The sequence below is a fragment of the Haliaeetus leucocephalus genome, unplaced genomic scaffold (genome assembly GCF_000737465.1).
Source record: "Haliaeetus leucocephalus isolate CR32 unplaced genomic scaffold, Haliaeetus_leucocephalus-4.0 Scaffold340, whole genome shotgun sequence".
Lineage (NCBI taxonomy): Eukaryota > Metazoa > Chordata > Aves > Accipitriformes > Accipitridae > Haliaeetus > Haliaeetus leucocephalus.
In genome coordinates this window covers 501,736-527,255 of record NW_010972776.1, presented here as the reverse complement: position 1 = coordinate 527,255, position 25,520 = coordinate 501,736, and the positions used below count along the sequence as shown (strand labels likewise).

General features: G+C 52.4%; 1 protein-coding gene across 1 annotated transcript; it reads left to right on the top strand.

Moving 5' to 3' along the window:
- The first annotated feature begins 5,036 nt into the window (after positions 1-5,036).
- EDA2R (ectodysplasin A2 receptor) lies at positions 5,037-10,302 on the top strand. The gene is made up of 8 exons (XM_010572521.1): positions 5,037-5,123; positions 5,821-5,999; positions 6,832-6,917; positions 7,230-7,394; positions 7,926-8,072; positions 8,547-9,037; positions 9,660-9,708; positions 10,007-10,302. The coding sequence occupies exons 1-8, from the start codon at positions 5,037-5,039 to the stop codon at positions 10,300-10,302; spliced, it is 1,500 nt and encodes a 499-aa protein (XP_010570823.1).
- Positions 10,303-25,520: the final 15,218 nt, after the last annotated feature.

Sequence of the window (25,520 nt, the reverse complement as noted above, 5' to 3'; positions counted from 1 at the left end):
ACAGGCGTCGCGGCGGCAGCCGGTGTGGGACGCGGAGCACGGCACCCCCGTGCCTCGCAGCCCCCCCCACACTCCCCACCCCACTCGGTCCTTTAGGTCCGAGGTAAGGCGCGGGGGGCCTCGGTCCCGCAGGGGCTGGCGGCCGGTGGCCACGCCGGGCAGCACTTGCTGGGGGGGGGGTTGGGGCGCAGGGTGGTGTGCTCCCCCCGTGAATGCGCTCGAGTGTTCTCGAGGGCACACCGAAGTGGTTCAGAGTAAGTGCTGGTTGCAAATGCTCGTATTTGTAACGGTCGTTATTGAAATTAGGCGATGATTGTCTCTCCTCGGTGTAATCTGTGCGAGTTTGTTTATGGTGGTGTTAAGAATTGAGGAGAAACCCAGGCACTCCGAAGAGACTGAATTATTATCACCTGCAAGACAGTGGCAGTCACTAGAAAGTAGATGTGGGCCAAAACCCAGACAGAAACCCGAGGTTTTACAAACACTGATAGGAGTTTTGGAAATCTCACTTGAGATATCTAATAAGGCAGAGTGTGGATGCCAGAACTTGACAAAAATCAGTAGTTATGGTCCCAATCTGTAATTCTTTCTCAAACCTCTGTGCAGTGAATATAGGAATATAGCCCTGTAGCAGTAACCCAAGTCATCCACGTACTGGAGGGATGTCCTGTTCCTCCAGGACCCTGGATTCTCCTTTCTCGAGCCTGGGTTGTCCAGCACTGTTTGTAGCCTGGCTCCTGCTTCCCCGGGGGAACTGGCGCTCCCCACAGGCACGCGGTGCCAGGGCACCCCTTCGTTTGGGCAGGGACAAACCCGTGTCCGGGTGGGACTCTGCGAAGCTGAATGGGAACAGCAGCAAAACCAGGAGGGATGCTCTCTGTCCTGTGTTGGGGGGGACGGGACAGGGTAGTAGTGTTTCAGATGCCTCCACCTGCAGCTGGAGTGAGCAAGCCGGAGTAGAAAGTGAGCGTTGCAACCTTGGGGCTACTGCAGTGCAGTAACGGGAGATGACACCAGCCCAGAGTGCTTCCTGCCTGAGCTTGGGGTGCTTTCACCTAAAGGAGACATAAGTTCCCAGCCACTTCACATTAAACAATGAGCGGGCAATCTTGTGGGTAGAATTTCCAAATATATTGGAAAACCTGCTGATTTCTAAGCCACTTGGAAAGATTCAGATTTGGCCTTTTTTCCCCACTTTTTGCTTCTCTGAGCAGTCCTTCATCTACGAGGCATCCTACAGGGTGGCAGAGTCACTCTCAGCATGGTTTGTAGTGTAGGGAGGCACAGAGAGATGCTATTCAGACCAAATGAGTGCAGGAGCAGAGGAATGACTGAGCAAGAGACTGGGACTAGACACTGCCAAACGCAAGGCATGCAGTAATATTTTCCAGATAACGTTTCATTTTTTCCTCCCCTCCTTTTCCTTTGCAGTTCTTATTTAGGATTTCAGCTCTCTAGTTTTATGTTCCAATGTATACAAGTATCTCATCTGAGATGCAGTTACTACCTGGCTGTGCTAGTCTGTCATGCAGCAGAGTAGAAACATCCTGTGACGTCCAACTGGTTCGCGCAGTGATGTGGGGGAGCTGCCGCCAGTGTGGGGGTGTCAGAACCCCTGAAGGTGGGTCTCGGCACCCCCCTGTCCCGGGCCAGCAGAGACCCACGGCTTGAGGGGATGGGGTCTGCGCCTGGGGCAGGGACCAGCCTGGCCCATCTCCTGCTGTGGGTCCTGCGCTGCCCTGCCTGTCCCCTGGTACCTGCTGGGCTGTGGTCAGATGGGGAGAACCAGAAGCACTAATGCTTTCACTGATGATTTTTTTTGTACTTTCACTTATTGATTTCCTCACCCTCTTTTTCCTACCAGAAACCATTAGCTGGACGCAAAAGAAATAGTTTAGATTCCCATATAGTCTTAACTTTTTGGAAAATTACATTTTCATGGGGAAAAAGAAAATGACAGAGCTCCAGAACTGTCACAGAGGTGAAGGAACCGCAACTTGCATTGTAGCTCTGCTGAAATGCTTTTTATCTCATGCAGTGAGACTCATTCAGCAACTCATGGTTTTGCTCTCTTGAGTAATAATGCGGTGGGGAGCACACCCTGCTTGCCTTGCTCAGACAAGATGTCTCTTTAAGACAATAAAAGAGTCCTTTAACAAATTATGGTGGTTTTAAGCTAGAAGATGTCATGCATCTCAAAATGATGGCAGTACATTTTGCTTCCCTCCAACCTGTAAGCGCATTGATAGTGTGTCATGTTTATATTCCTCTTTGGCAAATAAAATCTGTTGCTCTGGCAGTCACCTTGAGATTCTGTGTAGTTTCCAAAGAGGTGGGAGGGTTTTGTTGTTTGTTTTTGTTATTTACTTTTGGCTAATTAGGACCAGTTGTTTTAGTTGCTTATTAGACTATCAGAAATTGCTGCTTTACCAGGGCAGTGCTGTGTGGTTTGGATGTATGCTCCACTTACAAATTAAATGTCTTGGTTCTGGTATTGTTAAAATAAGAAGTACAAAAATCCCACAGCTTTGAATTTCATGCCAGATATTCAACAAAGCACTCATTCCATGTATCATTATATTGTGGCTTGAGAAACAGCAGGCCTGCTCTACGCTTAATAGTTTTGCTGGCACGGTTGCGGTGTGCTGTTTCCCCCACCATCCCGGAGTGATACTGTCATGCTGGCAGATGTCCTCACGCGTGGAGTTGCACTGGCACGAGATTCCTTCTGCCTGTGTAACTTTCTCTATTTGGGAAACTGGTTTAAGCTGTGCCTCTTCTGGAGAGAGAGGCTGTGAGGGATGTATCCCTAGCTGCAGGCCCTTCTGAAGTGCAGAGAAGTCCGTAAATATATGAGAGAAAGCGGTCATGTTGTGTTCGCAGGGCACTTTCACTAAAAAGCCTACTGGTTTGGGTTTTTTTGTTGTTGTTGGTTTTTTTCCCACCAGAACTTCTCTCTTGTGTTACAATGATGCTTTGGAGAGCAGGTGAAAATCGGTCCCCTTGTTCTCCAGACCCTGGTGGTGTCTTGGCTCCTTTTCTGTTGCCTGCAACGCTATGTCCTACATCTCATGCTCTTGTTACAAGTGAAAGCCTAAATCAAACTCCAGACTCGGGACCAGAACATCAGTGGTGCTGACCCCCCACAATGGGCAGAGGCACCCGCCTCTGGGTGGGGTGTGAGCAGGGGTGCAGGCACTGAGCTCACCGGGAGGTTGGGTTTGGGCAGTTAGTGTGCCAGCCGTCCGAAGCGGTTGTGTATCACCCTTTTGGGGCCTGTCTCCCCCTGGTTTTATTTTTCCTACTGCATTCAGCCTGCAGCTGAGCCCTAACACCAAACCCTGTGCTTCTCCCGGGGCACTGGCACTGACCTCCCTCTTCGCCACCTTCTGAGATAGTGACAAATCTCCTTTATTTATTCGGTAGTGTCAGTAACCTTTACGCTATTTATAGGCTGTGATCATGCCCCTCCCGAGATGTTTGCAAGATAAATTTAGCTCCCTCAGCTTCTCTTCGCCAGTCCTCGCTGGCTTGTGCTGCCTTTCCTTCTAACAGCTAATGAGCCCCAGCCGTGCGCGGGAGCTGCGGCGAGGGGTGACTCACTTTCTATGCTCGTCCGGGGAAGACTTCATCTCAAATGAATCTCGGTCGTTCAGAGCCTGGGGAGCCCGTCCAAGTGTCCGCTTCCAAAAGGCAGCCGGCAAGGGAGTGGTGGGGGATTAGGCAGAGGAGCGAATGCGGAGGAATGCTGCTGTGGGACGTTGTGTTCAGTGCCCGGGAACAGTGTGGATGGGAGGGGAAGGGGGCCGTGGCAGGAGGGGCCGGGGGCTGCTCGGGGGCCCTGCAGTCCGCTCCCCACTCTGCTGCTAGAGCCTTGCAGGGGACAGGCATCCTGGCCGAGCCTTTCCTCCTCCTGAGGCTGTGGAGCAGGACGGCTCTGAAATGCCAGGCTTTCCCAGGGGGTTCAGGCTGTTCAGGGTGGTGGTCTTCAAAAGAGCATTTTCAGGTGGTCCCTATTGCTGGCGGGTGTTTAGAAGCTAACAGCTTTTGCTGCCAAGGCTGGTTGAACACTGTTTCTCTCCTGATTTGCTGCACAAGGTTATGGGAACAGCAAAATGAAGATTGGTCTACTGGGGGTGGATTTTATCCCATTTCTGTCGTCACAGTAAGAACCCACTTAGAATATGCAGAAATGAGCAGACAACCCCAAAACTCTGAATAAACTGCTCAGTTTTGTAGCTTCAGTCCGAGTTGCTTGTTCTCGGCGAGAGGCCAGTCCCGTGATCCCCTGTGAGCCACACTTGCTGAAGGAGCAAACTGTGGCTCCACTGGGGCTGGGGCAGTTCTGCCGTTAACTTCAGCTGAGCCATTAATTCACCTTGGGAAGGCTCTGGATGGTGTTTTTGGGGGAGGTGGGTGCTTGTTCTGCCAGTCCTCTGAGATCACTGTAAGCAAGCCCATGCGGTGCCAGGCTGGTGCAGCGGGGCCACAGGCGTGTGTCCTGTTCTGCCAGGGACATGGCCAGCCACCGACTTTTGGTCATGTCAGACCAACGCAGCCACGCTGGCTGGAACTAGGCTGCCAGATCCCAAAGCTGGGACTTTGCTGGCACTGAGCTTTCTACCAATAGCCTGGGGTACCCAGACCTACAGCCAGTGCTGGCAAAGTCCACTGCCCTCCTGCGAATCGGTGACCTGAGCAATCGGTGGGTTTACCTTAATAGTGGAAATGAAATTCCATTTGCTCCATTGTGAAGGCTGTGACAGGACAGCAAAACCAGGTGGTTCAATGCCAGCCTTGCTGGGAAACCCTTCCTTAGCTGCTGGAGCAGCCTGCTGTGTGGTGGGAGCAGGCAGCCTCCTCCTGCCAGAATGACATCCCTGATGCATGAGAAATGCAGACTGTCATCCTGGCCAGAGCAGAAACTTCTGCCCGGGGAAGGGCATGCTGCTCCTCTTAAAAGTGTTGGGGCTGGCTGTGACCTCTCAGTCTTCTCTTCCTCTCCTCCTCAGGCTCCCTGCCCCTCTCCAAGCCCAATGGTCTGCCAAGAGAGCGAGTACCTGGACGAGCATCGGAAATGCACGCCCTGCAGAAACTGCATGCCTGGGCAGGAGCTTTCCAAGGTAAATCGGCTGCTCTGGAATGACTGGGAATCATCTAGCACCGAGGCTTTTACAGTGTAGGGGAATCCTCTGCCAGCCTTCCTTCAGAAAGATAATCTTAGGTCCTGGCATGTTGGGAAGAACTGGGACTCGGTAGGAAGGGATGGCGAACAGTTTCGCTCACCCAGGGTAGGAGGGCAAGACAATGGAAGTAGGAGGTGGGAACAGATTTCAGGTTGCTGCTTCGGTTGCCCTCTTTCCTTTTTGCCAATGGAAACCTAAATTTCCCCCCAGTCCGTGGCCCTGAGCGAAGCCGCACTGCCCAGCCAGGCTGCACGCTGGGTGGGTGTGAGCAGGATGCTGCTGCAGGGGTTGCAGCCCAGCTTCGGTGCTGGGAGTCATGTTTCCCACACAGGTGCTCAGCGGGGTCCCCCCCCGCCAGCGATGCCTCCCAGGGCACGTCGCTGCTGGAGCTTTCCTCTTCCCTAAACACGTCTGGTGGGCCACGGCTGGGCAGCAAACGGCTTCCCTGCATGTCTCCGTCAGAGCTGCTCTGGTGGCGTCTGCTCTCGGCTGGGTTCTGAGGACCTTTGGCATGCGCGGTGACCCCTCCACCCTTTGCCCCCAAAGAAGGGACGCCATTCCCCTCGGTACCGCTTCGGGACCTGAAGCAGCTCCTCGCTGCAGCCATGCACCCGACCTCATTCGTGTTTTGCAGGACTGTGGTGACGGCAGCGGGGGGGATGCGCAGTGCGTTGCCTGCCCTCCCAGGAAGTTTAAGGACAGCTGGGGGCATCATGGCTGCAAGCCCTGCCTCTCCTGCAGCCTCATCAACCGCGTCCAGAAGTCCAACTGCACGGCGACGACCAACGCGATCTGCGGGGAGTGCCTGCCGGGGTGAGTGGGGCCGGATTCTGTGGTGGTTGCACCTGGGAGCATGCAGGGGGGGATGGACAGAGGGGTCTTTATCTGAGGCCACCCAGAACATGGGACATAAGAGGAGGCCTGGTGACTCAGGGCTGCCTTTCTGAGGACACTGCTAATGACATGCAAATCGGACCCATCCGATGGCCCCTGTGTAGCCCCAAAGAAGGGAACCTGAAGGGTCCCGTGAACGAGCAGTGGAAGAAAACTCCTTCCAGGCCCAAGTTGTTCCTGTGGACACCAGGGTGGCTAAGCCCTGGAAGATGAGTAGCTGTAGACCGCCAGAGTTGGTGGTCCCCAAAGAAATGGACAGACCATGCCTGGGTGAAGGGTTTAAGGAGTTGCTGAAGTGAAGATTGCCGCATACAACCAGCATGCGAAATGCTCGAGGGCTGCAGACCACGTGCTGGTGAGCAGTGGGACTCGGGACAGAGCAACAAGTTGGGGCTCTGGTTTATGAGCCTCCTCCCAGACACAGTTGTAGGCTGGGGTGTTTCTGTGGCTTCATGGAGCTATTGACCACTGTCAGCCACTTTAGTAGATTGGGGGGGGGAGGCAGTTCGAGTGATGTCACTCCTTGGCCAAAGTGGCAACAGACATGAAAAAGTAGCTGTGGATACGGCTTCAGCCAGTGATGGAGAGACCCGCTGCCTTGGGGCGTCCCAGCCTGCCAGGGCGGGATTGTGGGGGGCCGGCTCTCCCCACGCTGCTGTGGGGTGGACAACATGCCTGTCTCTCCAGAGCCGGGCTGGCCAGGGCTCACTGTGAGGCCGTGCGCTGCTGAGACCCTCTGCTCTGTTGGCAGGTTTTACCGCAAGGCACGGATCAGTGGGCAGCTGGACTGGGAATGCATCCCTTGCACCAAGCAGACGCCTTCTTCCGAGCCTCAGTGTACGTGCTGTCCCTCACCGGTGGTGGGGCGAGCTGCTCTGGGGCAGGGCGGGTGGTGCGGGCACGGTGGAGCAGGTTAATGGTGCATGCGAAGTCATCGTGACCGTGTCAAAGGCGTGCACTTGGATGTGCACCATCCTTTCACCAACACTGCTTGCTGGCCAGCCTGCTCCGCTGGCCACAGCACAAGCTGATGTCCTGCAGACCTGCTGGAGGAGGCACGGTCATTGCGTATGAAGAGGGACGGGCAGTGAGAGGGTGGCCCAAGCTTCGGGGTTAGGCTCCAATGTTTTGTGGCTGGTGTGTTTGCAGGTCGGTCCAGAACAAACCTGGTGAAGGTAGCCGTCCCCACCGTACCGCCGCAGGACACAGCCCTTCTTGCACTGACCAGCAGCGCCCTGGTCATCATCGTACTGGTGCTTCTGGCACTCTCCATCATCTATTGCAAGCGGTTTTGGAAGAGCCAGTGCCAGCGAGGTGAGTCAATGCCCACGGTGCTTCTCCTCCTTCTCCCTTTGCTGGTCACACATGCCCGTGGCCCCCTTCTCGCTGTGTAGAGCATTGCCCCGAGCATTGCTGCTTTTGCAGCACACAGTGACCCAAACGTTCCTCTGTTCATGCAGAATAAAAGCCTCATCCTGCTTCTTAAATCTGCAGGACCTCTCTTGTGCTTTGCCTGCTCAAAGACACGGAGGAGCCTCCCTCCTCCTTAGTACCAGAATTTGGAGGAGAATGCTGTTTCACAGTCAGAACTGGCGATCCTCTCTTCCTGGGGTTTCTGGGGGGTGGGCTGAGGCTGAGTGGCTCTTGGCAGGGCAGGGCCGGAGGACTGGTGAGGGAAGAGGGCAGTAGGTTTGGTGGCTGGGGTCGGGGCACCTTGGCATCCAGCAGCGTGCCAGGGAGCTGCTGGCTCCCGGCTCCTTGCCGGCAGACGTACCACACAGCTGAGGACGTGCTGGGGAAGGAAGCCAAGCCTTTGCTCAGACTGGTTCTCCTCTATCCTCCAAGTCTTCCTGAGGACTCAGAACTTCTCGGGCCAGCGAGCAATGTTCCCGACGGCGGCAGCGCCCGGCAGATTCCTGTGCGAGGAGCAGATGTCTGGTCCCTGCTGCCTGGGTGTGAAGAACCTGAGCCCCTGCTACAGGCAGGCAGAAGGTACCTGCTCCTGCCGCCCTCCTCTTTCTTTGGGGGAGGGAGGGTGGTGCTGGGCTCTGGCTCGTATGGTCCTAGGGCCTACTGAGATGCCCTTAGGCAGGAATGATGGAGCTGGATGGTGTCCGAGTCCCACCAACATGAAATCTGGGACCTCTCTTAAGGAACGCTTGCAGACCTTGTACCAGAAATGCTGGTGTGCACCCCTGGTGGCTCCTGAGCCCCCCCCAGCCTGCTCCTGCTCTTCCCATGACTGGGGGAGGGATCGACCCCGCTCAAAACTTGGCAGAAAGGCACAAAAGTGCCTTTCCTCAGTGGTGGTGCAGGGGACAGGTGTCTGGTCTCTGGCAGGGTGCTCCCAGCTCTGCCCGCAGGCCCTGGGCCAGTGGGTTTAACGGCGGGGCTGGCAGATCCCCCCCTGGAAGGGGCCAGGGCAGATCTGGGGCTTCGCTGAGCCGTGCCGGTTTCTGGTTTCAGGCCCCGTGGAAGCGGTGCAGTTCATTTCGGACGGGGAAGCCGTGGGTCTCCAGCTCCCCTCTCTCCAGCCAGAGATGGACTTGCCACCGGCTATCGCGGTCAGCGGTGCCTCCAAAGCCCAGCTGGGCAGGAGCCTCCTGGAAAGCCAGCCCCTCATCCGGGCATCAGGCCGCAGCGACTGCCTGGCCGGGGTCCTGCCGCCCTCCGACCCCCGGCAGGGCCAGACGGGCACGGCGGAGGCACTGGCCCCCCTCTCCTCCTGCGCCTCCGAGATGCAGCACAAGTGGCCGCACGCCCCGGTGGAGTGCACTGAGCTGGACCTCCAGAAGTTCTCCACCCAGGCGGAGTTTGTGGGCGGCGAGCGGCCAGAGGACGCGGTGAGCCGGGCGGCGCAGAGGAACCCGGCAGAGAGCGGTGGCACGGGGCGGGAGGGGGCCCGGCACCTGCCCTCCACCTTCCCGAATCCCACCGCTGAAAGTGGGGAGCAGCCGGTAAGTTCCTCCAGCCCTGTTGCTCCTCCAAACTGCTGCTGGATGCTCGGGGCTTGGGCACAGGGTGCTGGGCTTGCTGGTGGATTGGGGATGTAGACTAAGGTTCATTAATATCTGGGACTAACTGGTAATTACCAAAAATGATTTGCCAGATGTTTAGTGATGTGTCACTCAACAGGCTGTCAGCCATGGAGATGTGACCTGCTGGGGTGGTTTCAAACACCCAAAAGACGAGTCAGTTTATTGAATGTATAAGGATATCTTTAACTGATGTGCTCTGCTGAGTCCTCTTGCTCTCCAGAAAGCTGACCTGGCTGTGGGGGGAGCTGGTTCCTCCTCCCTCTCTGGTGAGCTCGTAATGAACCCGGTGACTAACATCGTTGAGGCTCAGAAAATGTCTGGCAGAGAGATGCGTTTAACAGCTTAGCTCCAGGTGACCGTTTATGGAAGCAGTTTGCTGGGAGGCCCTGGAGCATCCCAAGGAGGTCGTTGACTCCGTGGGATGGCAGCACTGGAAAGAGAAGTGCTGTTCCCCTGAGCCTCTGTGACGGCCCTGGGAGCAGCAACAGGCATCGCTGTTCTCACCAGACTGCCGCCAACCTCGGGGTCTTTGTCTTGCCAGGTGGATGATGCCCAGAGCCTTGTGACTCAGATCAGCAGCACGGCGAAGGGTAAGTGTCTTTCCAGCCTTGCCTTTGTTCTCCAAGTATTGGGGTAGTGAAGAGAGGCAGATTCTCGGAAGGGAGCTCCTCCAGAAGCCCATGTCACCAGTTACCAGCCTCCCCGGGACTGAGCCAGCTCCATGTTGCTGAGCGCTGAAAGTGATGTTGGAGGAGGTACCTGCCCTGGCAGGGTGGCGTTTCGCCTGCTCAGCAGGGACAAGGGGCTGGAGTCTCGCTGCTCTGTTTACCCTTATCCTAGCCAGGTGGGTTGGTTTCTAACCCCGCTTTGCTGTGTTGCTGCCCCCAGGTCTCCCAGTAGCAGAGCTGCCCCATTCCTTGGTGCAGTCACTTGCCTTCTTGTTGGACCCTTCCTTGAACGGTGTGAAGAACTTCAGCCATGTGGCCCTGGAACTGGGGGTCGCACCCCAGTTGCTGGGACGGATGTCTGGATTTGAGCAGCTCGTCGCTCACTTCACCTACTCGGGAGATGCGGTCACCATCCCAGTCCTGGCCCAAGCTCTGCAGCGGCTCCAGCGGTTCGATGCCTTGCTCCTGCTCTGCGACCACTTTGTGCTCAGCCAGGCTCAGGGCCGCCAGCGCTAGAGAGGACGGGGAAGGGATGGAGGAGGCTCCAGGCACTGTGTGTACTGGTACGGGAGAGGCACTGCTGGCCCTGCGGTCACATAATCTCTCTGGTGTGCACGTGGGGAGTACGTGGAGATGGTCTTTGCATCACAGAACAGAAGGACGCGAGGGGGAGCGTTCCTCCTCAGGGGAGAGCCGAGGGGCTGCAGCCGTGCCTCCTCCCAGCCTCCCCATGGGAGGGTTCACTCAGACCCCTCTGCGGGCCATTTTTCTCCAGCTGCGGTGACCCCCTTGTCCTGCAGTGGAGTGCCATCAGTCACTGTGCCACCCGCGCCGCGGTGCGCTCGCTCTGCAGTGAGCCCCCGTGCTGCCCCTGCTGTTGGCGTGGGGTCCCTCGGCCACGGGGCTTGGTCTCCGCAGGCAGCCACCCTCCTACGGGGCATCACCTCCCTCCCATTCCCGCTTTCCCGTCCTTCATCTGGCCTGTGCTCTGCTCTCCCAGGTGCCGGTTGCCACTTTCCCAGTTTACTTTTCGCTCGCTCCTCTCCCTCTGTGTTGAAGACAGTCCTCGGCAGAGGACCTGGCCATGGCTGCTGTGCCGGGCTCCAGCCTTGTGTTTCCCTGTGCCACTCTGGCACCTTCCCCTTCATGTCCTTTTTTTGAAGCAGTGCAGTTTTCCTGCAGGAGTCTCAGACTGATCCCCAGGGCTGGTTGATGTATGTCCTTGCAGCTCGGTGCTGTGGCTGCCGGCCTGGGGAGGGTGCTGGCTCAGTCCCCGGGCTCCTAGCGTGTGCCCTGGTCCCGCAGACGTCTGCTGACTGCCACCTCCGTGCGCCGGGGCTTTGCAAACCACCCGGCTGCTTCACCACCATGCCCCAGGGAGCAGCCAGCACCAGGCAGCAGCTGGAGGCTGAAGCCGTGACCGTGGCTGCGTCACAGTCAGCAATGACGACCCTGTGCTGGTCATAGCAGAGCTGCCTTGTTTCAAAATCTTTTTTTTTTTTTTTTTTTCCCCTGCCTAAAAATGACCTAATTTTCTCATTTCTGGGAGTAGCTGCTAGGGAGAGGAGCACCCTTCTGCTTCTAATTTCTTCCTGGAGGATTTGTTGGAGCTTGCAATGGTCCCGCCTGTGCCGGGCGCCCCTGATTTCGGCTGTCGTGCCCCGGGGCTGGTGGCTGCAGGTCTCCGGGCTGTTCTCCTGAATCCGCGCCCAGCCTCTGGGGCGGTACACAGGGTTTTGCCCCCTGATGGACGGGCCTTGGGGGGGATGTGGCGGGAGCCCGCGCCGGAGCCGAGCGCTGCTCCTGCCCGTCTCTCTGCAGTTTGGCATGTCTGGCGGGGGCGAGTGCCTGCGCGCAGGGCGAGGCGGCGCGGGGGCGGCCAGGCATGTGGGGAGCTGCCCCGGCGCGGCTGCCAGCCGGCGTGGGGCCAAGGCGGCGGTGCCGGCACCCGGCCGCGGATGCCGTTCCTGCTGAGGTCATGGGCAGAGCAGCCGGCGGGCGCCGGCGACCCGCAGCTCTCCGCGACCGGCCGTTCAGGTGGCATCCCAACAGCGTCACCCTGGGTTGTCCCGGGACCCCTGGGCGGCATCGCGGGGGCTGAGCCGGCGGTACTCGCTTCGTTGCTTTGTCCCTCAACGCTGCGGCTGGATCCGGCGAGCGGTTTCTGCGTTCTCCCCTGTCACCGGTGGCCGTGGCCGGGCCGGCGGCGCGGCGGTCGCCAGCAAGCGGCACTGTTACCCTGCCGCCCGCCCGGGCACCCGCCGGGCATCCCCGGCTGAGCTCCCGTTTTTTGCCTTTTATCTGACCACAGTACTCGGAAAAAGCGGGCGACCTTCTGGGAAGGCAGCCCTTTCCTCAGATCTGCCCGCACGCGGGTATTAATAGCTGCTGTTCTTTTTTCTTTTCCCCGTTAAATGCTGTTAAGACTTGAACGCGCTCAGGATGTGGTTAGATAAGGGGAGGCCCGGGCAGTTTCAGCTGGATGTGACACTTTCTCTCCCCTGCTGTTTGTTTCTTCCAAAGGCAAGGTCATTTTATTGCTCTTCGCTCCGCAAGGCCCAGAAGTATTAGACCTTGTACCCATTTTAGGCTGGGGTTAGTCAGGCGCTCGTTACACAGTCGGTCTGTTACAGAGCAGTCGGGAAAAGTATTGCTAAAGCAAACACAGCCCGGGGTCAGGGTTTTTTCATTTGAGGTTTATCTGCGGCAGGGAGAAAACATTTGGATTAATCACATAACAAAATTGAATAAATATTTAATCCCTCTGTGGACACACTTAGTCACTTCCAGCGGGAGCGAAGATAAATTCACCTACAGCGTCTGAGTCAGAGCATTCATGCAGCTCAACTTGTCAGCTCTGGCTTTGAAGTTGGAACTGGTCTGGGTGGGTGGCTTGTCCTGCGTGTCCCTGTGTATGCGTGTCACTGGTGCCACCAGTGAGTGGTCCCTCGGGGTGCCCAGAGCCATGAGCTGGCCTCCTCCTGTCCCACGGCAGCATCGGGAGCAAGGGATGGGCAGGAACGGCTGTTAAATTAAAAACACTGAATAATGAGGAAATCGTCCCACGTGTGTGCTGCAGGTCCTTGCGTTTGTCCCTCCCACACATGCTGAGCAGTTCTGCTGGTGTGCCAGTGGGTGGGCTCTGGACCCACTGGATGGATTATTTTTAAAATTTTTTTTCTCCCTTTAAAGAAATCAACCCCATTCCCTTCATAGTTTTTAAGGTAAACTATTATTTTTCACCTGTTTGATGTCTGAGCAATATTATTCACCATCAAAACTCAACCTCTGCCTCGAGGCTGAGGAGGTGGCGCGTAAGGTGGGCGTGTGCCGTGCCATATACAATGTGCAGGGTGGGTTTGTGCGCATCACATACAATGTGTAGGGTGGGTTTGTGCGCATCACATACAATGTGTAGGGTGGGTTTGTGCCCCTCTGGGTGCTGCCCCTTGAGCCCCTCACTGCCTGCCGCGCTGGAGTGGCAGGAGCTGGCAGTGCAAGGCAGGGGTGGTTTTAAGTGTGTTATAACTGTTCTCAGTCCCACCCAGAGCCTCATATGCGGTCTCAGTGCAAGTCGCCGTGGTTGGTGCTCCAGGGAGGCTTGACCCCGCATGAGAGCATTGCAGGACAGGGATTTTCAGCTGTGGAATTTTATATTTTACATTACACATTTTACAGCCCCAGCTCCCAAGGGCTGTTCCCCACTTTCACTGGTGTCTGTGGCGGGCACCCTCCTTCCAGCTGTGGTGACAAAAATCAGCTGTGTTTACATGGGCCAAAACTTCTACAGGTGGCCTTTAACTTACCCCGCTGGGGACCCTTTTGGCTGGATTGCCGCAAGCCCAGCTAAAGCCCTCGGGAGATGGGGAACCATGAGAGCCTGAAAACAGGCAATAACGCTGCAATTTGGACATCAAAAATGGTGGCAGTCCCTGGGCGGTGAATTTCTTTAGCTGGGAACCAATGGACTTGATACTTGACTTTTGCTTTTTTAATAGTATTTTCAGCACAATACATGGAATGTAAGGGAAGGAAATTCCTATAGCGCTGGATCTCACGTTGCAGCATCAGGAAGCTGTTCATGCCAAGCTGGCATGGCTCAAAAACAGTTGAAAGAAATCAAGTAATTCAGCATCTGTGCAAAATTTAGCTGGGGCTGAACAGTGGAAATACTCTTGTGCAGTGGGATTATTTTTTTACAAGTGATTGGTTTTGACACCACTCTTGTCTGGAAGTCTGATTTGCAGAGGAATTTATATGATAAGTTTAAATCCAGCCCTGTTCTGGAAAGCTCTTAAGTGTAGACTTAAAATAGGCATATACTTAAATCCTATTAAAGTGTTAATTAAAATGAACAATTAGTACATCCTTGGGTGCTTTTCTTGAACAGAGTGCTTATAAGAATTGTACCTTCAATATGCTCTTAGAGAAGCGGGCAATACTGAAGAAAACTCAGTTTTAATCATCTGGGCACACTTCTCAGAAAAGTCTGCAAGTGTTAGGGGGAAATGCCCTGTGTGTTTTGGATTACTTAATAATGCAGACTCTGGTGCTTTTTTTAGGAAAATAATAAATACATTTCTGTAGCCATGGCTTACCTAGGGGAATACATGGTATTTTTTATGGTGGATGTTATTTTTCTTTAAGGTTATGAATAGGTTATTTATATTTTTGTAAATTCTGTGTCATTACCATTGTAATTCTGAAGTGGAGTTGTTCCTGTTGTTTTGGGGGTGATGTCTGTATTCAAATAAAGCAGTAGCTGAAGCTCCTGCCCTTTTTGTTAAACAAGGCGTGTGTGCGTGCCCCACATTCCTCCCAGACCTGGTGCTCTCGAATGCTCTATGTTTGTAGTTGAATAAATTTCAGAGCTGGAGGTGGTGATGCTGGCTGAGTTTTGATTCCTCTCCCCTCCTGCCTGCGGGTCTGTCCACTGGGCAGGAGCGTGCGGACGAGCGTGGCCCCAAGCCCCCCCTGCCCGCCCACGGGTATGGGCAAACGCCACGCAGTGCGGACCCAGCCGTGTGCCCTGGCCACGGGGTCCGGTGGAGGGGTCTGTCTGACAGGGGCAGGCAGCACTTCTCATAGAGGGATGCTGTTGCAGCTGAGTCCAACGTGACCTTGTGACGCTGGTGTGGGAATGGGGCAGGAATGGCTTGAGAGGAGCGGCCGCGGCCCCCAGTCCCTTCCCCATGAGGTGCCTGCCCCAGTCAGGGGGCATCGGCTGCTGTTGTGCAGGTTTAATCTTCCTCAGAAGGGTCAGATCCTAGGTGGGGTACATTGCGTGGCCTGGGGATGGGGAGGAGGCAGAGACTGCATAAACGATGCCCAAGGAGATCCCGTTCCTGAAGCTTTGCTGAGGAGCAGTTGTTCTTTAGGCTCGGTAATTACAGTGCTCATTAAGTCTGTTCATGCCCTTACACTTGGTCGGTTCTTTAAAATAATTATTAGAATGAAGGATATGATGATTTTCTTTCCTAATTAAAGCTATTATACTTCTCCGAACTCTCGCAGGCTTTATATGTGCTTGCACTACTACAACTCATTCCTAGTGTGAAGAATACCCATATGCGATGCTGGTGTATGCAGTCCTGCATCGCTAGCTGTGCCTCTGCCATTAATGCAATACAGTTAAGTGTGGATAGAGCAGCCTCTGAAATCAAGGCCCAGAAGAACCAGTCATTCCTCACCAAATGCAAAACCATAGTGTCAGCAGAGGTATTTAGCATGTGTGGTTTCCAAAGAAGCCTTTTCCATGGAGCTCCCTGGGTGCGTGGGGCCTCTGGTTTTGCAGATGCTTGAAATAGTACACTGGGAGTTAACAGGGAAATGAACTTGCTGCTGTACTGAGAGCAACCAGCCTTACTGAAGGTCTGCAAGGGGTAAGTGATCCTAATGTCTCTGCCTGTGCCGAGTAAAACTGGTGGTGGATGGTGCAGGCAGGCGTGCTGCAGGCTCAGGAGGAGCCCAGCCCTCCCACGGGTGAGGCAGGTCTTGGGATGTGGGCTGAGAGCCCGGTCCATGCGGAGCAGCTTGCCTGGGGCCACTGGCACACTGCAGGAAGGCCGTCTGGAGGAGAGTGCCAGAGGTGTCTTTGTTGGGAGAGCAGCCTCTTGTGTGCTCGTGGGATGGGAATTCCGAGTACGCCTTGCCTTCCCTTCAAGTGATTCCTGGATTTGGGGCTGTAACCATCCAGGACTTTGGATTCCCAGGTGTCTGAGGACTGGACACGCTGCAGTAGGTAAGGTGTGGGTGGTTTTGGCCCTACCTCAAGGGTCTGCTCTTCTGGAGAAGTCCCTGGGGTGACCACTCCCATGCAAAGCAGACGCTTACACCCAAACGAGGAGCTCCCTGTGAACAAGAGGTTTACACCCTGCTCTTCTCCTTGCCTCAGAGTGTTTGTGTTGTCTGGTCTCGTCTGATTTTTGGCTGGTGCACAAGGAGCGATGATAAGCCACGTTCCCCTCAAAGTACTTGGGATTCTCTTTCTCAGCACTGTGATAAGAGGTAGACATCTGTGGAGCAGAGCTGGCAGAAGGAACATAGGTACTCCATGCAAGCAGAGAGGTGTGGGGTTGAAAACCAGCTCCGAGGTGGTCAGAACAAGGCTGACTCCTACCCTCTCCAGTTCCTGGTGCCTCATCAGCCACAATTTGCAGAGAGGCTGGCAGTATAACAAGATGCTGGGGTACACGTGATCCTCACCTCAACTGCCTCCGGGAGGAACATCAGCTGGGATGCAAAGCTGTACAAAGGCATTCAAAGCACATGGACCGACTGCTTGACAAGCCTCCAGTTCCAGAGGAGGATGCCAGTAAATGCCATTTGACCCACATGAGGCATGTGCACTGGGTGTTCTCCTAAGCTGGTCTCTGGAGCAGGAATGCAGACGTGTCCCCTGCCTTTCACAGCAGCCACAGCTTGCAGCCAGTGATCCTGCCAAGCCAAATACTCCTGACCAATTGGTTTTTGCTTTAAAGAATGTGGCTGAAATGTGTGGGATGTTGAGATACATCACCTGCATCCCCTGACAAAGTAACTGCAGAGGTGGAGACGAATGACTTGTGCAGACCAGTAAACCCTGAGCAGACTTTATCCAAGACCTGCTGAGGTGCTATTGCAAGTGAAGTGGGGTCTTTGCATCCTTCTCACAGGGGACTCCCATCTGAGGGCATGTCCATCTGCCCAATGAGCAGATTCGCAAAGGGGAGTGGATGAAGAGGTCTGGCCAGGCTGAAGGAAATGTTCCTGCTAATGAAATGCTCTGGGTGTGATCCCGCATGGCAGCCTACAGCAAGAGCCAGGCTAATTAATGAGCCCTGTATTAACAGTGACTGCCAGTGAGTGCATGACCTGTGAACAGTTAAGTCAGATGAGCTTTCTAAGGTTTCCCTCGTGCAGATTCTGGAGGCACAGAGCAAGTGCTTTTACAGTAAGAAAGACTTTTTTCCTGAAACCCTGTGTTTGCTTCTCCATCTTTGGTCTGGGATGGTCTGGATTAAAAATGTTGCATTAAAATACAGACCAAAAATCTGTACTTACAGGGAGGAGAGGGCAGGAAAAGGGACTGCGTGACCAGAGAAAGGCTGTCCTTGTCTCTGTAGGAAAGGGTCAGAAGAGGGAAGCACGTGCTCCTTGGCGGGGGTGTGTGTGTGGGGGGTGACTAAATGGCAAAGCTGGGGTGGAGCGAGCAAATAGCAAAAATCATGAAGAGTGCTTTGGCAGCTCTCCTGCTTTTGCACTTCCTTTTCTTGCCTACCCTATAGAAAGCTATAATGTTTGAACACAGACCAACAGGGTCTGAAGAAAAGTGGGCCACCATGAATAGGAGTGGCAGAAAACCCAGCGGCAGCAAGGGGAGGCGAGCCCTGCGCAGCTCGGCGGAGGTTTAAGCTGGCACAGTTACTCCATTAGCACATGCAGATGCCTGATTGCATTCAATTACAAGACAGTTAGAAGAATCTTTCACAAACATTCAGAGCGCGTTTCAGATGGGTTGAAAACTGTCCCGTTGGATTTTTTATGTCAGTAGAGTGTACCTTAAGCCAAGTCATTAACATCTACTGACATGGCATGAATAGTTTGGCAGAATTTAGGTAGGCAGCCGGGCACCAAACTGCACCTGGAGGCTGAGCAGTAAGGAAACTACATTCCTCCAAAGGTTTCCTTCAAACACCTGCGCAGGCTGTCCTTGGACCCAAGGGTGGGACAACCATGCAGGAGAGGAGGAATGTGCTGCTGGCTTTCCCCATGCTGGCACCCGTGGCTGGTCTCTGCTCTCAGCCCAGTGCCCCAGCGTGCGAGGTTGTCCCTGGCCACGCAGACCCTGCTGGTGGGGGGAGCAGAGCCAGGGCTGTGCTCCGAGCATCCCCCCAACCCCATGCCCAGCGGCAGTGGAGGCTTTTAGGTGAGGGGTGGAAACAGCAATGCAGTGACTGCCTGCGGTAGAGGGTCTGGCCATGTGCTCCAGCTTCCCCATGCACGTCCATTACGAGCAGGAAAGAGCAGAAACCCCAGGGGACCGATGGCGGGGAGAGAAGGGGATTCACAACAGTGAACTCGAGGAGAAAGCCAGTAATTCGATTTCAGCTTGTTTTTGTGTCAGGATGGACAGGCCCAGGTGATGCTCAGCTCCTTTGTGCTCTGCCACTGCTCCTCGCATGGGAATGGCTCATCCCCGTAGGCATCGGTTGCACATAGTGCCAGTTGCACTTAGCACTGTAATAAACCACTTCTCCCGCTGGGCTCATCTTGCTTAGCCCTACACCTCCGTGCTCTCCTTGACAGAGTAATGGTGGCACTGACCCTTTTAAATCCAGTCTGCACCAATTTCTGTGTGCTCCTGTCTCCTCTGCATAGGGGGCTAGAGGACAGTTAATTAAATTTTGGTTGCTAAAAATGAAGACTTAAATCCGTTAGAGAGAACTGAATTTCCAGTCCCAAGTTTCTTTCCTTCTTCGCTTTCCTCTCCTTCCCCACAGGTGATTTCTTTATTGTTTGTTCTCTGATTTTCCCATTTTGTATTTTCCACAGGCTTTCCCCTGTGTGCACAGTTCTCATGTTACTGCTTCTCTGCAGGACACAAGGGCAATTACAAGTGAATGAAAACACACATTTTTACAGCACATTATTGAATTATTGAATGGGTTTGCCAGGAGACAGAAATTTATTTTTCTTCTACCTTCCAAACCTGTGGGCAGGCTCACAGGGTCTCTCCAGATGCAGTTTTCAAAAAGCAGCTGAAAAGCTTCGCAGTGCATGTGTTTGGGATGCCAGCATCTCTGGCTGTGCATCACCTGTGCAGCAAGTGCAAGTATCACCCCACAGCTTTGCTGGGCAGATGAAACTGCACCCAGGCCCAGGGACTGTCTCTGCCATTAGATTCCTCCCAAATTTGAAGAAGGGATCCCACCCCGGCTCACGCTGCCCTCGCTGTGCACATGGAGGGCTGGGGAACTGGGCATAGTGTTTAGAGGATTAGGGGGACATTGTTGAGAGCAAACCCTCTCAACTGGAACAAAAGTGGGACTAACAACCACCAAAGAAAAAAAGAAAAGATTAAAAATGGGAGCCTGATTCCTTTTATTGGCAGCAGAAGTTAATTTTTAAGGGAAAATATTGCAGCTCCAATCACAAAGCCTTGCTGATGAAATACAAACAGTCTGTCTTCAGGAACAGCCCAATGCCAATAATTATTACTATCTGTCAAAAATACATAATTATTCCAGTGACATTCCTGTATTCCTTCCCTGAGACCTGGTGGTAAATGAAGCTTTTTGAGACTGGCCACCCTATTTCTATGTGACAATTATTATGTTAATGGGAGCCAATAGAGTGGCTAATGGGCTGATTTTGGATTTGAATGCAGCTGCATTGGGGAACAGAGTTTTAGCAGAAGAATAAAGTGGTTTTGCAACCCGGTCAATACATCTTCAAACTCCCCGTCACATCCTCCTCTGACTGGTTTTAAGGAATTATTGGATTACAAATAAATACCCCAATCAAATACAATAACAACAGGGCCGATTTTCCTAATTTCTTACCTCCTATAGTTAATTTAAAACAAGTAGGAGCAGTGAGCACACGATGCCTCGGGGTGTTTGCCATCAAAGGCTGGATGAGTCAGACATGACCCGAACCCTGATGCTGCTCGGCGGGCGCCGCAGGACCCGGAGTACATGGCGAGGGCTGCTCCGTCGGCTGAGGTCTCACCCTGGTCGTGTCCAAGAGGGTCCTCCCAAAGCATGCACCCCCTCACCCCAGGCACTGATGGAGATGTGCTCCTGTCCCGTGGCACATGCGCTGCAGAAAGATATTTGAAAGGGCATCCTAGCACCCACAGTGTGTGTACGCATACATAGGTATATATCAATATAAATGAAACGTAATGGAGGAAAGGCTCATATCCTCCACTTAGTATATGGAGGGGCAGCAGAGGATGTATTAGCAAGGCTTAAAACAACAAACAGGAAAATACTGCAGTTCCTCCCACCGTTACCCTCAGTCTCTCCTTCCTTTGCAATGACCAGGGGAAATGCAAAGGCAAAACAAAAAATTTGACAACTTGGCTTCAGAAAGAATACGTAATTCTTGCTTGGCCACTGAGGCTGTTTGTGGTCTGGCACAAGCTGAGACCAGTGCAGGGGGACAGCTGGGACTGGCTGGCCAAGCTGAGATGGGAGGAGAGGCCGAAGGATGTGGGATGCAGGAAAGGCAAACCAGGGCAGAAAGCTCGAGTTGCTGGGAGGCTACGAGGGGAGGAAGCAGGAGACGTCTGTGGGAGAGCTGTGAGTGCTAAGGTTCACGTCGTCATTTGGCCATTACACACCATCGTTCCAGGCAGGGCTGGATGCGAGATGCCACGAGCACTACTTTCTAGCAAAGTACTCGGGTTTGCATGGCCATTAACTTTGCCTCGTGTAAGTAACTTCCATGGATTTTTTTACCACATTCTGTCTGCCTCAGAGTAATCCTGTTTTTATTGGAAAACTCCACATGAAAGAACTAAGCTTTTCCCAAGAATGAGGTTAGTGGAAAACATGTTTCATACAGATGTACACATACAAGATCTCATTAATCGTATCTGGCTCACATTTAGCTGAAAATGGCAGTACCTGTAGCATGATGCATAGGCACAAGAATGCCAATTTTCATAGGAAGCTTTAATTTCCTACTTTTTTACTCTTTGAGTCTCCAACTCTCATGTTCTTCACAGCCATGTTTTAGAATGTTTTGGGGTAGAATGTTTCGGTAAAACCCAACATAACTTCCTCGAACACTTTGCTTTGGCTTGCTGGCCAAGGGAGATGCAGGCTCTCAATCTCCTGGCGGTAGATTCCCTGGAGGTTCCAGCAGCCCGTGCCAATGAGCACACGACCTGCAGCAAAGTTTGCAGGCGTTCCCCTTCCTGCTCCATTTGTGCTGGTACAAGACACTGTGTCCACGTGCCCCCCCTGCCCCTCGCCAAGGAGAGGAGCTCCAAGAAGATCTCAGTATCCTTTACAAGCAGGAACTAGACTGCCATTAAATGGTGTGAGCATTTTAGTTTCCACACGCTCAGTGCCAAACATCGAATCACCATGTGGGGGCCAGCAAAGAGGCGAGGAACAAAACACTGTCAGTGCTATCTTTGGCTCTGGCCAGGCTCCTCACCTGCCTGCACAGATGTTCAGGTCTGGCTGCCTGCACAATGCACTCCTGTGAACGATACCTTAGTATAAAGCATGCCTTCCCTCTGCCTTTCGTCCTTTGAGTTCCCCAGCATTGTGCACAGCCTGTCTGTTATTTCCTATTCTATTAACTTGCTGCTATGCCAATGTTCTAAGATAATGAAAATACAATGAGTCTTCCTCACTTACCAAACATTATAGTTCAAAAACATGTAGATGTGGCACTTCAGGACATTGGTTTAGTGGGCATGGTGGTGTTGGGTTAACGGTTGGGCTTGGTGATCTTAGAGGTCTTTTCCAAACTTAATTATTTGATTTGATTTGATTTATGGCTCACCATGATAAGTGCTCAAAGGAGCAAACAGATAAAAGGTTGTAAACAGAACTCTTAAATTTTCTACAAGAGCTTTAGTTTTTTCAAGAATATGGAGAATAAAAATCATGCAAAACTACATGATATTTGGGCTTTCTGTGCTATTTTAAGTTTCTATAACAAGGGATATTAGCGAAGCTGATGTTGCCAGTGTCCTCCCTTTTCTTTTTTTTTTTTTTACACCAGTCTGCAAGTGATCAGCTGTGCCATGGGCCACACTCTACCTGGGCACACCTGTGCCGTGGTGCCTCTCCCATAGGCATGCCCTGGGCACGGGGGTCCCCTGGGGACAGCTGTGCCACAGCTGGCTGTGCTGTGCTGAGGGCAATGGCAGTGGGGTGGTAACACTGATTGATTAGCAAAACCATCCACAGTGAAAGGGAGAGAATCTTCCTTTAAAGCCTGTTGTAGAGCTGAAGTGTCTGTCCTCTTGGTGAGCAAGCTCTTCTGTCATTCTCGGATAAGGCCTAGAGGATGCAGTGACAAACAATCTTTCACGTGGAAAGAACATGTGAGCCAGCTGGATTTTATAATGTTTGAGTTTGGAGGAAAAGAGCACAAAACATAGCCGGTCCTTTTTCCTGAGGTCACCAGGACCTTTACTCTCATTTGCAGGGTTTAGCAACCCCGCTGCTTTAAAATGCAAGGGTTGCTTTGCAGGGTTGCACCGAGGATTAAGATGAGTGTCTTAGCTGCTCATTCCCTGGCCAAAACCCCAGGAACCCATTGTTTCTGTCTGGCCTCCTGTGAAATCGGGCAGTTGGGGGGCTCAGGCTGGGCACAGGGCTCTGACCAGCCCATCAGCTCCCAGAGGGGTCAGAGGGATGCTCCTCTGGGCTGCATGGATGGAGCTGAAGGAATGATCATAGGAATTGTCACTGGAAGGTCTTGCACACCCAAGTTGGGTTTGTCACCAACCCTCAGAGCAATTTTTTTCCTCTTTTATTTTCTGTCCCTCCATTTATCCATCCGCACTCTGAATCACATCATAAATGAAATAAAAAGCTGCCCTTAAATTAGAATTAATGCCCCCAGAGCTAACCAGAAATGTAGGGCACTAAACTTCATATCTGCAATGCACAGTTTAAAGACACAATCCTCCAGCTTCTCACCAGAAGTATTTCACAAGGGCACCAGTGAGTCATTAAAAGTGGCTCATCCCGGAGACTGCTGGAAGGAGGACCACGACGATGCCTGCAGCAGTTGAATGCTGGGGATCAAACAAGCTTAAGGTTCATTTTCAACCTGTTCCCATCTATAGCTGAGATGTCTGAATATATTGCTAAATATTCATGGTCTTTATTATCTGTGTTAATCATTACAGTTCACCCAGAGGATGAATGTATTTCTACATTGTGCCCTGCAAGCTGTGAAGGACAACAGAATACTTATATTCCACTAAATAGAAGGCAAGGTAGTGCAATTTAATACAGTTCTTTTAAATAGAATGCAGGGTAACCTTATGTTCAAGTCAGATTTAGCTTTAGCTTTAAGTTTCTTAAAATTAACCTTCAAATTTAATAAAGGGAAAAAATCTATAGCCTGCAATAGAAATGTGAACATAAAGAGGGGATGCTGCGTTGAAGTATTTATTTGGACCTGTAGCTATTGCCGTCTCCATGCAGGGAACTGTTGGCATTATTCACTGTTTGTAAGCAAGAGCCACTGATGCATTTATTTCAAGAACAGGGTAGAAAATTAAGATAGTCTATTAAATAACTGACCTGTAAACACAGATTCAGGAAAGACAATGTACTATGAAGGGAATCCTAGAAATACCGTAATGGTAAAAACTAAAACTTGATTCCTTTCCAGTCTTTAGGAGGGACTTGGTTTATTAACCTTAATGTGAAAGGTCCAAGCAATGTATTACAGTTCAGAAGGAAACAAAAATTTCCTAAATAGCCCAGAGTCATCCAGTCTATTGCAGCTCCTCATTAACTGAACTTTGTGGTAAAGCCATCGTGGAAGTTTTGGGTGATCCAGGAACTCCTTGTAATTGTGAATTCTGCCTTGTTTGACATGTATCACCAGTAAAAGATCAAAATGAGCAGTGGAAGGAGAAAGAAGCTGCAAAAGGTTTAGATCCTTGATTAAGTGATCACTTAATTCCTGTTGGAAATTGCCTCAGATAAGATGTGGCAGCAAGCAAACATCACTTCCCTCTCAAAAAAAAGAACAAAATCTGTTGCTCTAAAACTTGCCTGCCATCATTTTTATTATGTATCAAAAACTATTTTGTAACAACACCCAAAGTCTGGCCACCTTGGATTCACACCGATTATGGTACTCAAGTTGGCTACAAGTGTGGATTTGAAACAGCAATGACTTCCACAGACCTGGCTGAGGAATATGCTGCAGTTCTGGTAGAATGGCACAAAACTGTCAGAAATGGTGTTTTGAAAATTACTGTCACTACTGTCAGCTACAAGCACCAACTGAATATCCTTGCAGAGGGGAAATCCTTGGGGCCAGAAGCCGCTGAGGTTCAACAACCTGCCAGGACACGGTATGTATTAGATACTTACATATACAATGAAAGCATATGGGCATGTTAGACAGAGATGATGCTTGGAGAGGATATAAACCTTTATGCTCTGAAGCAGCATTAATTGCAAGGCAATAAGCAGAAATTCCATTAATAGGGATACTCCCTATAATTTTCCCTTATGGTGTCCCATAAAGCAATTGTTTTTGTCTCCAGCAGACAAATTAGATGGTCCATCAATCTGATTTTATAAAGCAGTTTGTCTGTTCTTATCTGCCAAGGAAATTTTTATGAGGCCTGTCATGGAAAAGTCTTTCAAGTAACAGACTATTGTATTGTAAAATCAGACACATCATTTCTGCAGGACTTGGCCTGTTGGGTTTTTTATTACTATGTTTTTTCCTCTCACCTCTGATAAGTGACAGCTGCTCCTCATTGACAGCTCATTGCAGAGGGCAGGGTCCTCATGTGATTTGGCATTGCTGAACAAGGCATTATTAGCTGGTACGGGCTCATGGGAGAATAAAACCTCATTAGAAGGGCCAAATGCGTTAATTCAACCCTTATTACTGGGGCAAAGTTAAAAATACAGGGGGCCAGGGTCAGGGCCAAGGCCAAGGCTTTTGCTTTCCTATCTGGGGAGACTTCCAGTAATCCCCTAAGGACGGGTTTGCTTCAGTGCAGCGCACCAGGTGCAGACATTGCAGACCCCCCTCCTCCGGCTGTGTCAGCTCGTGTCCCTCCCGCCTGCTGTTACCTGCCCTCGCCAGCCCGGAGCATCGTGCAGGAAACTCGCCTGAGCTGCAGCAGCATTCGGTCATCTGCTGCTGCGCTCACTCCTGCCTCGTCCCATCAGCCGGTGACCCCAAGTGACTCCAGTCCTGTTCCGACGCAGACACCCCAAACGTGGCACTGCCAACGTGTCTCGGCAATGAGATCGCCTCTGACATAGCCGCTCGCACAGAAAGCTCATTGGGATGAGCCGAGTGGTGCAGTCATCGTTGGAAAGGTGTGTACGCGCTGGGAGTGCTTGGTCAGCGAGCTCAGGGGAGCGGTTTAGGAATATCGGCTGGAATTTGGGTGGGGATTACTGCTGAGCATTAGTGGGACAGGGCAGCTTTGCGAAAAGCCTTGAATCTTTAAACTGAGCGCTGACTGCAGCATTGTGCTTGGCATCATAAACCTGCCCTTACTGTGTCAGTAT